A 14,751-nucleotide genomic window follows, 5' to 3' on the forward strand; every position below is an offset into this window, starting at 1 on the left:
GATGATACGCCTTTAAAACTGGCTCAGAAGAATTCATAACTGTATACATCCAGGCATGATTTTTCCTAGAATTGCTACCCCAAAACATACAGACTGAAAATAAATAAAGCACTTGGCTTCAATTGTACTTACAAATTTTAAATCCCCATTTGTATAAACTAATTTTCTCTTCATACTAGTGAGTCTGTTTAGAAGAATTACTGTTTGTTACACGGCAAATTAAAAAACCTTATTTTGTTTACATGATGGAAAGCTAAGTTTTCAGAGTCTGAGATCTCCGTGCTGCTTCTTTTCTCATTCTCCATTTCTCATCTTTCTCCTACCCCACTCTATTTTTTTATACAGTAAACTACTTAAGGCAGACCAAGTATGTATTATACATCCTAATGCCAAAGCAGCTAAAAAGTAGCTTAAAGTAGTTTAATGCACCACATGTGGCCCATAATCCCAAAAGTAATTTAATTTAATCACCTTTTCTTACACTTAAAATTATTCTTTTTCTCCCCTGTGACTGTGTGAAAGACTCACGCACACAGAGGAGAAAACCGGCTAACTAACATTTTTGAAGGAAACAGTGAAATACTAACTTATTCCATCAAGCCTATAGTGCTTATGGAAGTCTTATACCAGAGAATAAAGGTAACTGTGAACCAAAGTACTCTTATGAGGTACCAAAGTGTCATTTACAGATCGATTTGCAGTTTTTAAGTTTGAATTTCATTACTCTTGTAAATTTATCAGATCTTTAGTACTATTTTTAAAAGACATTATCTTCTCATGAAAAAAAATTAACAGAACTCTGCTTAGGAAAGATCCTGCTGATATACTGCCTATTTTTATTCTACCTTTTTCATAACAATATCTGAAGTTTTAAGTAACAAGTATTTATTACATTATTCTGTTCTTGTTTCTTGTTCACCGCATAAATCATGGTCTTCCTCTCTCTGCCTTTATAGCAGCCAGCTGTGGTTTTAGAAACAAATTATTATGACTTCAAGTGACGAATAAACAGCAGAAGCAAAGGAAGTCTTGAGATACTATCCACATAAAAATGCCATTAATAAATAACATTGGGAAAGAGAACTACAGCTAAGCCGTAAAAAAAGCAGCTCTCTATCTAGACAAGATGCATTCCATTTCTCTAAGATGAATTAGTGAACTTTAAAGGAATAGCCCTAATTTGAACACTATTGTATCAAAATAACATAATTTTGAGCAAAAGCTCTGTGTCTGCATATACATGTAAGGAATTATTTTAGTAATAACAGTAGATCTGTATTCCTTTTTTTTTTTTTGCTCTTCTGAACTGAGTGAAGCCAGTGCAATTCTGAAAAAGTAAATCAGATTTTATGCAAGATCTCATATAATCGGTAGCAGAACTGTCAACTAAATTTCAAAGGACACAGACATATTCTCCCCCCTCTTCATATCTATCCAACAAAAAGTTAGTGAGAATTCCACAAGAGTCACTGGAGGCTGAATCTGAGGCTATCAGAACTGCATGGACAAAAACAGGAACAAGAATGACCTTCAAGACCTAAATTGTTTTAAACAATTTCTGAGAATGCTTAAGTAAGAAAGACCATGTTTGCTCCTCAGACCTCATTTTAAATCTGTGGTGCTGTCAGTGATTAAAACCACCTTTTTTCATAAACTGAATAAATTAAATTCAAAAGCACCCAGGCATTGCAAACAGATTAAACCATATTCACCAATTCACTTAACAAAGTAGATTTTTTCTCAGATGAATCTGCTTAATTACTACATATAGCACTTATTGTTAAAGAGAACTATTAACTCTAATGCTCTTCATCCATTCCCTTATGTCTAAAAATTATAAATAACATCTATTATAAAAGCCTTCAAGAACTGTCCTCCACGGTCCTTTTTCTTTTTTTTTTTTTTTTAAGAAACGTCGAATTTTCGGAGTTCCTGGGGAGTATGACCGAAGGCAGAAGCTTCCCTGTGGGAGCTTTCTCTGTGCAGGGGAACTGGCGTGCTTGTGCTGCCCCGCTCCCTCAGCCAGACCGTCCAGCCTCATACATATTCATTTATCTCTTTGATAACAAAGGCTTCCCCCCCACCTCCTGATTTTTAAAGAGATTTGTATTATTTTATATTTTGTTTTCCTGAGGGCTTTAAAAAGACACCCCTTAATCCTTCGCCCGTCAAACCCGAAAAATACTCCCTCCCAAACACGGCCGTGCAATTTGCAGAGAGCCCTGACCTGCTGCCAAGGGGCTGGGGTGAGACTAATACGGCTACTATCGCTTTGTTTCCCCTCTTTTCTTTCCTATTTCTTTTTTTATCTTTCTAAAATCGGCCTGAGGCCGCCCGGACAGCGGCGGAAGGCGGCTGGTTACCGAACAGCACCCGCGGCGCAATCAGTCATCTTTACGCCGAAAAACAGCTTCGAGTTTATTTAAAAAAAAAAAAAAATTAAAAAAAAAATCGCGGGGGGGGAGAGCGGCGCGCGCATCGGCGGGTAATGGCTGTTTGTAGCAACGAGGTATTTAGCGCCGGAGGGTGAAGGGGGGTGGAGACCAGGGTGGGGTGTCCCAGGAGCTTCGGCCGCCGCAAGTCGCTGGCACGGAGCTCCTGGCACCGGCTCGCCTCGCTCCCGGCCCTGAGGGCGGGCCTCGCCGCCGCGCTCAGGTGCCCGAAGCTGACGGCGCCGGGCAGGCCGAGCGCCCCTCGCCCTTAACCCGTCGCCCCCGCTCCACCGCGGGGGAGAGGGGGGCGACACACCGCGCTCCCGCGTTCGTCCGGTTACCTCAGGAGGTGCCGCGCGGCCCGCGCGCCGGCGGCCGTTGGAGCCGGCCGGCGGGGCCGTGCCTCGCGGGGCGGCGTGCGCCGTCCCGCGAGGCACGGCCCGCGCGCCGGCGGGCTCCAACGGCCGCCCGTGCGTCGGTACCTCAGCGGCCCCGGCCACTGACCTGCTCGCCGCGCGTCTCCCGCGGCTCCGCGGGCGGAGGTTAGGGGAAAAGGGGAACACGGGCGGGGAACCGCGGAGAAGGATTAAGCGACCGCTGCCCCGGCGTGACAAGGGGCGGCGGCTCGGTGCGTCGGCCCCGGCTGGCCGCGATCGCAGTGGAGGCGCCGGAGCGGGTCCTGTCACATGATGCGGTTCCTGGAAAGTTCCTGGAAAGCAGCCTTTGTATGTAGCCATCCCGGGAGGGGGGAGCGGCGGGGGGAGGATGCCCTCGCTTCGCAATCAAAGGCGAACAGACCGCCCGCGCCGGGGAGACGGGAAGCGGAGGGTGTTGTTTCCCCAGGAGCACCATCCTCCTCCGGCAGCGGCAGCCTGTCTGTCTGCCCGAGCACAGCCCCGACGCTTCTCCCCGGCGGCGGGTGCCGTGCCCCACCGGCCCCCTAACGCCGCCGGGAGCGAGAACAACCTGACCGCGCCACCTCCAGGCGGCGGCAGCGGCGGCCCCAGCCCCATCCCGCCGAGCCCTGGTGAGTCCCGTCGTCGTCGTGGTACCCCCCACCGCTTGCGCCCGGTGCCCTGCCGCTCCTCGAGAGCAGGGAGCCTGCCGCCCGGTTCCCGCGACGGAGCTGCCGACAGGCGGGAATGCAGGCTCTCCCGAGGCGGGCTGCTCCGGCGCTCCTTGTCCCTGCCGGGGGACGCCCCGCTGCAGTTGGTTGCCACCGCCTTGCAAACCCTCCATCCCCGCCGAGCTCCTGCGGGCCGTGGCACTTGGCGGCCAGGCGGTCCCGGCGCTTCTCCTTCACAAGGGGTCGCGCCCGGGCCAGCTCCGGCAAGCCGGCTCCCACCTGCGCTGGGGCTTTACGGCCGGCGGCCCCGCGCCCGCTCCGGCGATAGGCGCACCTGCGCCCGGTCCCCGAGCCGGCGGCGGGAGGTCCTGCGCGGGGGATAAGGGGACGGGGATGGGCTTTGCCGGGAGGTTGCCGCGTATGTGCCCGCATATGTTGCGATAGAAACCCGGCAGAGCAACCTGTCAGCTGCCAGTAAAGTTTACTTTGGAAAAGTTTCTGAGCTCCGCCGCGGAGCTTGTGACGCGAGGAGCCACCCCGGCATGACCCCTCACCTGGCGGCTGCTGCGCACCTGGAGGCTGAGATTCTGCACGGTTCGCAAGCACCAGCGGGGGTCTCGGTCTTCCCCGTGAGCCCACTCCCCGCCCCCGGCCAAGCCGGCTAGGCTCCCCCTCGCTGGCGCTGCTCGACTTCGTGTCGCTCCCGGCGTGACGGTGGGCGAGCAAGAGGCTCTTTTTGTCCCTCCCGTTCGCTTCAGCGGAGCGGAAAGATATTTTTTTATACTATCAGTATTTAATAGAACGGGAAAAGCACGTTTCCTGCCCCCCGCTAAATATATCGCGCCCTCCACCGCGCTGCCCCTTCCCGTACCCAAGCGGCCAGCGAGCCGCGGCAGCCGGCGCTGCCCGCGCACCCGCCCCGCAGCCCCTCGGGTGTGCCGCTGCCCGGGAGAGGCTCGCTCCCACCCCGGCAGCACGGCCCACGGCGGGCTCCCGTTCCTAGAGGTACGACTTCGTGTATGACCTTACTGCAAAGGCGTACCGTGTCGTTCCTACGCACGGCAGCGTGCAACCCGGGCAGCACCGGGTCTGGAACCTGCCCCGCTCCGTGGTTACCCCTCCCCACTCGTACCTTTACGTGGTCGGCTCTCCCCCGCGACCTCCTCCCTCCCTAAACGCCCTCCCAGCGCTGCCGGCCGGGCTCGCCTACCCCAGCTGAGGGAGCGGCGCATCAGCGGGTCTGCCCTTGCAATAAAGCGAGACCACCTTCGCGGGCCGCCGCCTCCGAGTCGTCCCCGGTTCCCCTCCGCCGAGGACGGGCTGGGGGGTGGGGGGAGGAGATGTCCCTCCCCCGCTCCGCCGGGAGGTGATCTCTCGTCTCGGGTCCCTCCTCTGGATGCTGGGAAGTTCCGAAGCGGGAGCGCCAGAAGCGCATGGGCTGTGTCGGGAGCTTCTCTTGCGGGGCTCGCCGCTAACCACGCTCTCTCTACGCTCGCAGGCGGCGCCCGGGCCGGGGGCCGGGGCCATGCACCCGGCGCGGCGCTGAGCACCGCGGCGGCGAAGCGGAGTTCTCTCCCCGCGGGAAACCCCCGACCTACGTGCGAGCGGGGCCGCGCCCGCCGCCGCCGCCGCCCCCCATGACCCTGCGCTCCGCCGAGTCCCTGGAGAGCGCGGAGGGCGCCCGGGCGCGCCGAGGACATCCCGGGGCGGCGGCGGCGGCACCCGCGGCTGTTGCCGAGGAGCCTTGTGAGGCGGCGCTGCTGGCCACAGCCATGGAGGAGCTGCAGCGGGCAGGTAAGTCCGGGCGGCCAGCCGGGAAGGGGGGAGTGCCTGGGGCGGCGGCGCTCGCCTAGGTGCCCGTCTCGCCGCCGCACCGCGGTCCCGGGAGAGGCGGAGTGCGGCGGCGGGGAGCTCGCCGGGCCGAGAGGGGAAGCGGGCGGTGGGGCGACGCTTGCCGTCGCCTCCAGGCGCTGCGGGGTCGCAGCCCCGCGGAGGCGAGGGGCGGCGGCGGCTCCGACCTTCCGCGGATTGTAGCGGTCGAAGCGAAAGCACCGGCAGCGCCGCGCCCCGGCGGCAGCCCGGGATGGCCGGCCGAGCGAGGGCCGGGTGCTGCCGCCGGCCGGGGCGGCTGCCGCATCCTCATGGCCCCGCGTACCTGCGCCCCGCTCGCCGGCGTGGCGGCGGCTCGCCCGGCCCCGCAGGACGTGGGACTTGGCCGCGGACGGAGGGAAGGGCTTTTGTCTTCATCGCCTCCCTGCTAGGACGGCAGCCGCACTGCCGAAGTTGTTTTCTTATCCCTTTCTGCTTCCGATTGCTAGACAAAGCTCATTTCAACAACAGCCTATCTAGAGTTACCAAAAGCGGGCTTTTTGCGGGTTGCCAGCGTGTGCCGGGCGGACGCAGCGCTCGCCCCGGCGTGTGCGCAGCGCGGAGCCGCGGGGCGCGTCCCTGCTACCTTACGGGCGGCCCGTGGAGTGGGAGGCTTCGGCGTTAGCCTCGCAGAACCTGCAGGGAAGTTTGTGCGTGTGTATGTATAGATACGAAAAAAAGCCCCAATGACCTGGAAGGCTCTGTCAAAACGGAACGCATTGCAAAGCAAATGAATTTAAATAGCAAATAAAAGTTTACAATGCCTGCAGGACTTTAGCTTTCAAACAACAAAGGAAATGGGCTATTACAACAGCCAAAGAGCAGCTTTTCAAACAAACAAACGCAAATAAACAAGCCCCTTCTTTCTCTCTTTTGACAGGATGGTACTGGGGCAACATGACTGTTGCTGAAGCCAAAGAGAGATTACTGGATGCCCCCGAAGGGACCTTCTTGGTTAGGGACAGTTCACATTCAGAGTATCTACTGACTATTTCAGTAAAAACATCAGCAGGACCGACCAATCTACGTATAGAATATCAAGATGGCAAATTTAGACTGGACTCTATCACTTGTGTCAGATCTAGACTTAAACAGTTCGACAGCGTTGTGCATTTGATTGAATATTATGTTCTTATGTGCAAGGACAGAACCGAAACACCTTCAAATGGAACAGTTCATCTTTACTTGAACAAACCTCTCTATACGTCCGCTCCATCTCTGCAACACCGCTGCAGAATAACTATAAACAAGTGTACAAATCAGATCTGGGAGCTGCCATTACCAACAAGACTAAAAGAGTACTTGAAAGAGTACCAATACCAGGTATAAATATCTTTTCTAAACGCCTCCAATGTAAAGTAACTTTTAAATGCAGTTCTTAAAATCAGCCAAAGAACTGAGTAACCAGTTGTACAACTCAGCATGGAATTCACTATCAAAACAGTGGCAGTTCTAGGGGAAAGGTTTTTATTTCAGATGCCACAAAGGGAGACTTTATGTAGAATAATCCCAGTTTGCATCCTCGGGGGTTTGACAAGGTGGTATGCTATTCTTGCAAGGAGAGAGAAGCCAGGAATCTGTTCAGATTGTGTCAATGGCATAAAATACTGCACTATCAAATGCTACCTGAAGCAGTGGGACCGGGAGAGACTGCAAAAGTGGTCAGAGACGAATGAGAGTTCATAAGTATCTCAGTTGTTTGATTCCAAGATTAATTTGGTGCTGGTGTTCGTATAATCCCGAAAGCTTAACTGGATCACATGGTGTTAATCTTGCCAAAGTTATGCAACTAATCAAATCCAGTCAAAAAAGTGATCATCTATTCAGTTTTTATTGAACTATAATTCTTGTGCTTTTCTGCAAGCAAAGGAATACTGTAAGTAATCAGTTTAAAACATTGTTTTTCGAAGTTCTCTAAAAGCTGACCGTAAGGAGGAATGCCGCATCTTTCATAGGAACCCAGTATGTTGCTGATTATACCAGATTGGTATCCTAGAATCTTTGTTAACATGTTAACATCTTCCCAGTGGTGATATATCCATGTTATTACTATTAAGTCTCTTTTGGTTGAGGCTTTGGGACTGTACACTGCAGGCTTGCAGTTGCTCAGTTCCAATGTCAGAACATGGATATCAGCAGTTACAGCTGTCTTCTACAGTGTAGAATGTTTTCTTCAGCTTGTTTCCCAAAATGTGGGGACATATGGATTTGGGGGTTTTTTTGGAGGGGGTTGGTTTGTTTTTTTCCTTTGTTTTTTTTTCTTTTTTCTTCTAATTCACCATTGTAGCGATCAGATTATTACTCAATAAAGTAAATCAAATTGCACAATGATTTCCCAATCTTTGTATGTATGGATTTGCTACTATTCAGGAAACAGCAATCTTAGGAACCTATATAATTTTCTAGCTAATACTCAAATAAATGCATATGTATCAGCGAGGATGAATACCCCTGCTTTGCCTTTGTGATGCTGCTCAAAGGTATAGCTGGATTATGTTCAGATTAGTGGTTTAGAGGCTGCCTGCTGAATTCCCGTAGTTAGGTATTAGCATAGGACATTGCTTTTTCTGTTACAACAGCCCTCCAAATGGGAAGGAGGGACTGAGACCTTCAGTACCCATTTCTCAGTCTAAATGTAAAGTATTTAACAGAATAAATATTCAAGATGAGAGTAATAGGAGAGCAGTAAAGAGAGAAACAAGGACATAGATTCATCCTCAGTCAACAATTTCATAGTTTTAACTCTTTCCCTAGCTTACTTTTTAATTAAAGCAAATAGACATGTGTTTGAACAAGGAGGGTTGTCAAGACTTGCTGTACTCTAGCCCTGCCCAGACCGAAATAGAAACGACATAAAATAATCTTGTTTTCCTTGTGACTTAACTGCTCTGTAGCACTGTCAAGATGCTGTCCCTTCCCATAAACTCTGGGGCACTGACCAGCTTATTGTGTTGCATCTAACAAAATATGCAGTGTTATGCATGCAGTTTTGTTATTAACATGCTGGCAGAAATGAATAGCACAGCCGTCGAGACAAGGAAGACACCAAGAACCCAGCGCAGAGGGGGATGGTCCCTTGCTGTAGCAAATACTTGATATGTTGTTGTTCTCTCTATGGAGAAGGTGGCTTTTCTCCCTCCTCCTCCATGAGTTCAATTCTCTCTCCCTGTTTTTAATGCAAGCTTTAGTATAGAAATGGGGGAAGTTTTCTCCTGAAAAACAAAACAAAAGCTTTTGTTATGTAAAATTTTTCCCCATGCCCTGCCAAAACATAGATTGTTGGAAGTTTTTCACATAACACAGCAACCACCCTCTGGTTCCCATCCCAGAAGAGGTCTTCCTTCTCTTCCTTCTATTCCAGGTGTGTGCCGTAATCACATGGTGGTTCTGTGCTTGTCATCTGTCTTGCTAGGATCTGCCATCCTGAAGCTGAGGAGCTTTCCCTGTAATGAGTGCATGTGAAAGAACCATATTCCTGGGAATACTTTTCATTCTGATGAATCTCTTCTCTTACAGTTCTTGTCTAGCTCTACTTTCGATGAGATAGCTGCTCTTTGGAATAACTTCTTTTACAGTAAGGAAATTCTAACCTGCTGCTACGTTAACCTACTACTGGGCATTTTTAGCAAAGGTGATACTTAGCCATGATATGCTTGGTGTCTCGGTGGTGAACATGTTATACTAAGGTCCTTTAAAATAAGTTCCCTCGAGGCTCGCCCCTGGCCTGGGGAATTAAAATCACGAATACTGATGCTGGAACAAGCAGACTGAGAAGATAAGACCTTTGGAGCGCAATGAGACAGTCGTGTTGTGCATATCAGAAATGATTTATGGCTCCTTACTGGCAGCCTCCTGTAAGCAGTCACAGGCCAGGTATCCCCCAGGGCAGAGCCAAGCTCTGAGGAACGACACGGGGCAGATGCAGGGCAGCTCGCTGGGCTTGCTAGTGGTTCTCCAAAGCACAAGGGCAAGTGGCGGGCTGAAGACAAGGAGTGCTAGTAAAGCGAAAGGTGGTCATTCTTGTAAATAATCAAGAGTAGTTACTGTGATGTGGAATCAAGTCACTAAATGTTGAGCATACTGACTTATATTTTGTATCATTTGTAGTAGTTACTGTGAGGAAAAGTAGGGTCTGTAGCTGTGGTGTGCTTGAAGCAGTGAACAATATTTTGAACAGACTGGAGGGGGAACTAGTCCTCTTTGTATGAAAGCATAGTTCTTGTGCTCATTAGGATGCCAGCCCTAGGGTTGATGCATCGCACTAGTAAAACTAAACACGCTATAGCTTGCTGAAAGCTCGGCTTCATTCTAAGGCAGCACAGAGGAATGACTTGTTCTGGTACAAAAAATCCGAGGATAGCACATGATTACAGTGGTGCAAAAATTTTGCATGTAGACCTCATGAATTTTCAGGCACGATCATGTTGTCCAAATATTTTTTAAAAAGTTCTGGTGTTGGGTTTTTTTTACTTTATGGGTGTTGCTGCGGCTTGTTCCCAGCACTAGCTTTTAAATTGCTGGCCTTCAGACTCCAAAAATTACTTCTAACTGATATATGTCATCTTGAATTGCTAGTACAGTGTTCAGTAAAGCCAGTTTCACAGTTTCAATGCCCATGAGTCAACTGAATATCATAATAAAGACTTTAATCCTAAGCTTTTTTTTTTTCATCCCATGTGTTGGTTTGGTTTTTAATTTTTGAGTCTTGAGGATTCAGATTTTCCACCTTATACCTGGAATGTTAGTTGCTGAAAACCTCTTTGTTTTCATTAAAGGAAAGGTGAGAATCCCACAATCCTAAAAGGTGATGCTTGAAAAAAAACAATAAAAAATAACTTGCAAGATGAATGATGAAAGTGGAATTGATGAGTGTATTTAATTTAGCACTAAACCCAGCAGAAGTGTGAACTATAGCTCCATTTTAATTGTATGAGTATTTCCCTGCTGCTAGTATTATCACCAGAGATGGAAAATGGTTCAAGTGCAAAATGGGTGGGTTGAGTGGGAATGTAACGAAGCAGCTGTGCCCATTGCATGAGAAGTAATTTTATTTTAATCTGACCTTGTCACTATTGTCCTAATTATATTTTATGTAACCACATTCTAGACAAACAATATATAATTATTAGCAAGAAGGAAAAATTGTTCACTAAAAATGGGAGGAGAGGGGTTTATTTTTATATCTGAAAACAATCTGGAACTTACTCACTAAAAACTGTGGAGCTCTAGAATCTGAGACTCTTATTAAAATAAGTCTCATTATGTTAAGAAAACAGAATCTGCATACGATACTATGGACAGGGTTCTGTAGTTGCATGAATGCCTGTGTCTTAGCCATCTCTCCTGTCTTAGCAAAGTGTTCCCGTAGGTAAATTACCATGTTAAAGATCATAAAAAAGCTTTATTTACTTATGTGTTCTATTCAAGAGTTTTTTTCTTGTATTCCTAATAAAATTCCTATGGATTTTTCCTTTGGCTATAAGCTTAGGATCTAGCAGAAAGTAAGTTGAGTGGTGTCAAGGCTTTGTTCTTTTTAAGCCACAACACATGATGGAAACAGAGAGATACCTTTAGATGTGGGTGTCATGTCTAACAGTCATTTAAAATAAAGTAAAACAAAACTTTTGCTGACTTTGCTGTCATTAAAATAAATCTAAGTTATCATATTGACTGCTAGAGGAAGTAATAGCTTGAGGCATTCTAACAGTTGTATTACTGAATCTCAGTAATTATAAGAAACTTTTCTGTTGAAAGGAGAAATTTTATTTTAAAAAAACCCAATAGAAATAAAGGAAACTTTTTGTACATAAACCATAAAATTTCCAAATAGAAGAACTAGAAATCACTTGAAAGGTCTGAGCTGGTTAGTGCTGTATACAGAAAGCTACTTTGGTATCTCAGCCTAGCTCCTGAAAACCGCTTCTTTGTTAGTGTTAACTTCAGCAGGTCTCAGTATTTTGCTAAGCCCTCAGCATGACTGAAAGTGCCTGGAAACAACATTCCACCGACACGTAACTTCAGATCACCAGCCTCTGAGCTCGCTTTACAACAAATGGTGGTTCGCCACAGTATTGCTGAAATTGGGTAATTTCTACAACGGGCTGAAGATCAGTCAAAGGAAGTGGGAGGCAGTGTTGGCGCTGCCAGGGGCTGTGAAGGACATCGGTGCCGACCATTGCTGGTCATTATCTGTTGTCTTGGACAGAGGGCATGCTACAAGCTGGGCAAAATACCACCAGGAAACCAGATGAGAAGCTATTCTGCTTGCTGAGGAGGGAATTAGCTGTCTGGCTTTTGGTGTCTGAGAAAGGACTAAAGGGAAAGAACATGGAAAAGTCTGCAGCTCCTAGGAGAGGTGGCACTTCTCACAAGGTGTATCAAAAAACTAACCATCAGGACTAGTATGACACCGGAAGGCATATTAGTAGAGCTTAAAGGTCCAGGGGAGTAATTAGTATCAGCACACAATTTGAAACCACATGTAAACAAAGTCTGGCTAGGTAACTGAATTTCAGGAAAAAAAATAAGCTTATAGCGAAATCAGTCTGTCCTGGTCCCAGGGTTGCCAAGGGGGGGGGAGGAGGGATTAACTGTGTTTATTAATTGGGTTATCTACAGGGCTTTGAAGTAGCCAGTGCCTCCGAGAACATCTAGGGAAATGTAAAAACATATCACCATAATTATGGTGTTTAATCTCCCTGATCAATTGTGGATTTTACTCTACTTAAATCCTATTTAAAAAAAAAAAAAAATTGCACCTGTGGTGGTTTTTTGTTGCAGTTTTTTTTGCTTCCAGAGTTGGAGTCATTAACTCTCCAGGAACAGAAGAACCAAAATAATATCATTACTTTCTATTATATTAAGAAGTAAAAACATGCAGGAACAAAAGCTATTTATATTAGGATAAGAAACAAGCTGGCATTTAATAGGAAAAAGTTCAAACAGATTATACCCAGGAAAAGTTCAGTGCTGAGTGCTGCAAAGAACAGAATACATGTAAAAAACGCCCAAATTCAATGTGCCTGCCTTAATTATTCTTTCACTGGCAGGCAGGGTTTATGTAAGTAAATCCTTTTGTTTTCAGTCAAACTGTTTCATAGCTGATGTTTCATAGCTGAGGATTGCAATTTGGTGCAGTCGGTGAACAAATAGGAAATGCAGAGGTAGATTAAACGCGGGAAAAGATTCAAAGCCCAGTGCAAATTCTTCTTTTGACTTTATTGAGGTTATTTGGATCAGGCTTGATAACAAGAATTATAGACTGATATCTGAAGGCTGTAAAATCACTTTTCAAAATGCTTTGTTACAATTTAGTTGTATCCCTTTAGGTTGCAGCCCTGAAATAGGATCCGTTCAGCTGAATCTCCATACCCTTGGTTTGTCTCAGGGGGAATCTCCAAATTTGAGGGGTTGTTCTGGACACCTGTATTACACATCATATATTTGCTTTTTTCTTACTTAGGGTGCTGCTTATTGACACAGTCTGGGGGACAGAATAAGTTGCGGATCGACTGTTGCTGTCTATGGGATTTTAAGCTGGTTCATTTTCTTTTAGGTAGACAATATTAAAGAAGACTGAGTCTATATTTACCTGTTTGTAAAGTGGGCAGTAGACTTAACATTTTGTACTTTATCAGCGTGGGGTGAAAAGTCACTTATATTTCAATTAACATTGATATGAACCTAAGTTGCAATGATGTTAATATCTTTGAATGGCTTCATTGCTAGGAAGAGAGAAGACAGTAAGTTAGGAATGTGAGATTCTCGTCTAACTAGATTGCAGTGGAAGTGTCATCGCAGCTCCTTCATGAGCTGAAGCACTTCAGGCGCATGCTTTCTGCGAGGGAAACTGCCTGCGAGAAGATAACTGTTTTCTGGAAATTCATCTGTCTCTCTTAACTCCCCTGATGGAGGATGCAGTCCCTGCTGCAGGCTGCTTAACTAGCCCCCTGTAACCAGGCATGCAGGTGGGTTTCACTTTGAAAGGGAACAAAATAGAGTAAGTTAATTTTTAATAGAAGGGTATTTTTTTGTTTGAAAATGGGATATATGGAAAAAGTATAAGCAGTGGCAAATCTCTTGCTAGGCTACCTGTAAACGCTTTCCACAAATCATTACTAGCTCCTGAAAAGCTTAACCTGGAAGTAAGAACCTTTAAAAATATAGGTACTGTATATGAGTTTGTCCAGTTCAAAGCCTGGGAAAAAACCCAGAAGATTACAAAAAGCAGTAGTTATTCTCCTCCTAAATAAAACCAACCTTCCAGTCTTTTATCTAAAATGCTAGACAACCGTTTTGTATGCTGTAATTTGCAAACAAAAAAAGTTGGGTTTGTGAAAAGGTTTTAGACTTGAATCTTAAATTCCTCTTACTTATTTCTCAATGCTTGATTTTCATGCTAATTTGTGAATTTTCTTTGTTTGTTCTCACATTATTAAAATGATTGCTTTACATTTAAAAAAAGTTTCATATGTCTGGAATGAATATTTAGAAGCTTGCAGTATTTCATCTGTCTCCTCAAAGCAGCTTTAAATTGAACTTCAAAAACAGAGAACTACATTAATTTATATATTTAAAGAAAATGGACTAAAAATTCTGAGAAATACTGAGTCACATTTTGTAAATATTAATTGCAGGGCTTTTATTAGAATTCATTGCAGAGGTTCTTTTTCTTTTTTCCTGGAAACAATACAAAAGTTTCACATTTGATGCCTGCTTCTTTTCTTCTAACTATTCTGTATTCACCTTTGGCTAGAGATGATTTGTATCAAAGTAAACAGCATTAAGAATTAATTCATTTTAATTCATTACAGTACTGCTAATAAACACTTTTATTATTGAAATAAATGTAAATGAATAGACAATACATAGTCACTTCAAACCCCACGGTTTAAGATGTTTTGAAACTTTCTGTGCTGTATTTTACCTACATGCTGGACATGCCTTTTAATAAAATAATACTTTTAAGCAAGTTCATGACATGTCGCCTACATTTTATATTCATTGCTCTCTTCGAACTGCATTTAATTTAAAGCCCTTATAATTCCAACGAATGGGAAGTGACAGAGTACCAGAACAATCTAAGCAGCACCCAGGGGCTGATCCCCTTCAGTGACGCACTTCAGTCCTGCCAGTCACCTTTTGTCAGGAGCGACAAGGAACCACTTTTGGAGTAGCAAATGCCACCTGACGAGTGACACCCCCTCCCAAAGCACTGTCCGGCACCCGGCGCAGCACACCTAAGGTCGCTCTACAAGTTGGGCAGCCTTTCCATATCAAAACCTTCCCTGCCTTGGCATCAGCCTGGTTTTCAGTGGGTGGTGCGGGAGGGCTGGATGTTGGCATTGGGGAGGGCCATGCTTGGGGACCGGGGTGAGGATGAAG

General features: G+C 46.6%; 1 protein-coding gene across 2 annotated transcripts; it reads left to right on the top strand.

The window, feature by feature from the left end:
• Positions 1-3,273: 3,273 nt before the first annotated feature.
• SOCS2 (suppressor of cytokine signaling 2) lies at positions 3,274-14,338 on the top strand. Of its 2 annotated transcripts, none has more exons than XM_054827139.1 (3): positions 3,274-3,459; positions 4,997-5,292; positions 6,248-14,338. In XM_054827139.1, exons 2-3 carry the CDS (start codon positions 5,136-5,138, stop codon positions 6,694-6,696), a joined length of 606 nt encoding a protein of 201 aa, XP_054683114.1. In that variant the 5' UTR covers positions 3,274-3,459; positions 4,997-5,135; the 3' UTR covers positions 6,697-14,338. The 2 variants fall into 2 exon arrangements, with proteins under 2 accessions (XP_054683114.1, XP_054683105.1); XM_054827130.1 differs by lacking the exon at positions 3,274-3,459 and having other exon boundaries at positions 4,262-5,292; positions 6,248-6,690; positions 12,696-14,338.
• Positions 14,339-14,751: the final 413 nt, after the last annotated feature.

This window comes from Grus americana, chromosome 1 (genome assembly GCF_028858705.1).
Source record: "Grus americana isolate bGruAme1 chromosome 1, bGruAme1.mat, whole genome shotgun sequence".
NCBI classification, from domain to species: domain Eukaryota; kingdom Metazoa; phylum Chordata; class Aves; order Gruiformes; family Gruidae; genus Grus; species Grus americana.

Bases quoted from the DNA above. Each gene is read 5' to 3' on its own strand.
- SOCS2 (XM_054827130.1), top strand. From the start codon at position 5,136: ATGACCCTGCGCTCCGCCGAGTCCCTGGAGAGCGCGGAGGGCGCCCGG. The intron at 5,293-6,247 runs GTAAGTCCGGGC...CTCTTTTGACAG, and splicing joins GGAGGAGCTGCAGCGGGCAG to GATGGTACTGGGGCAACATG.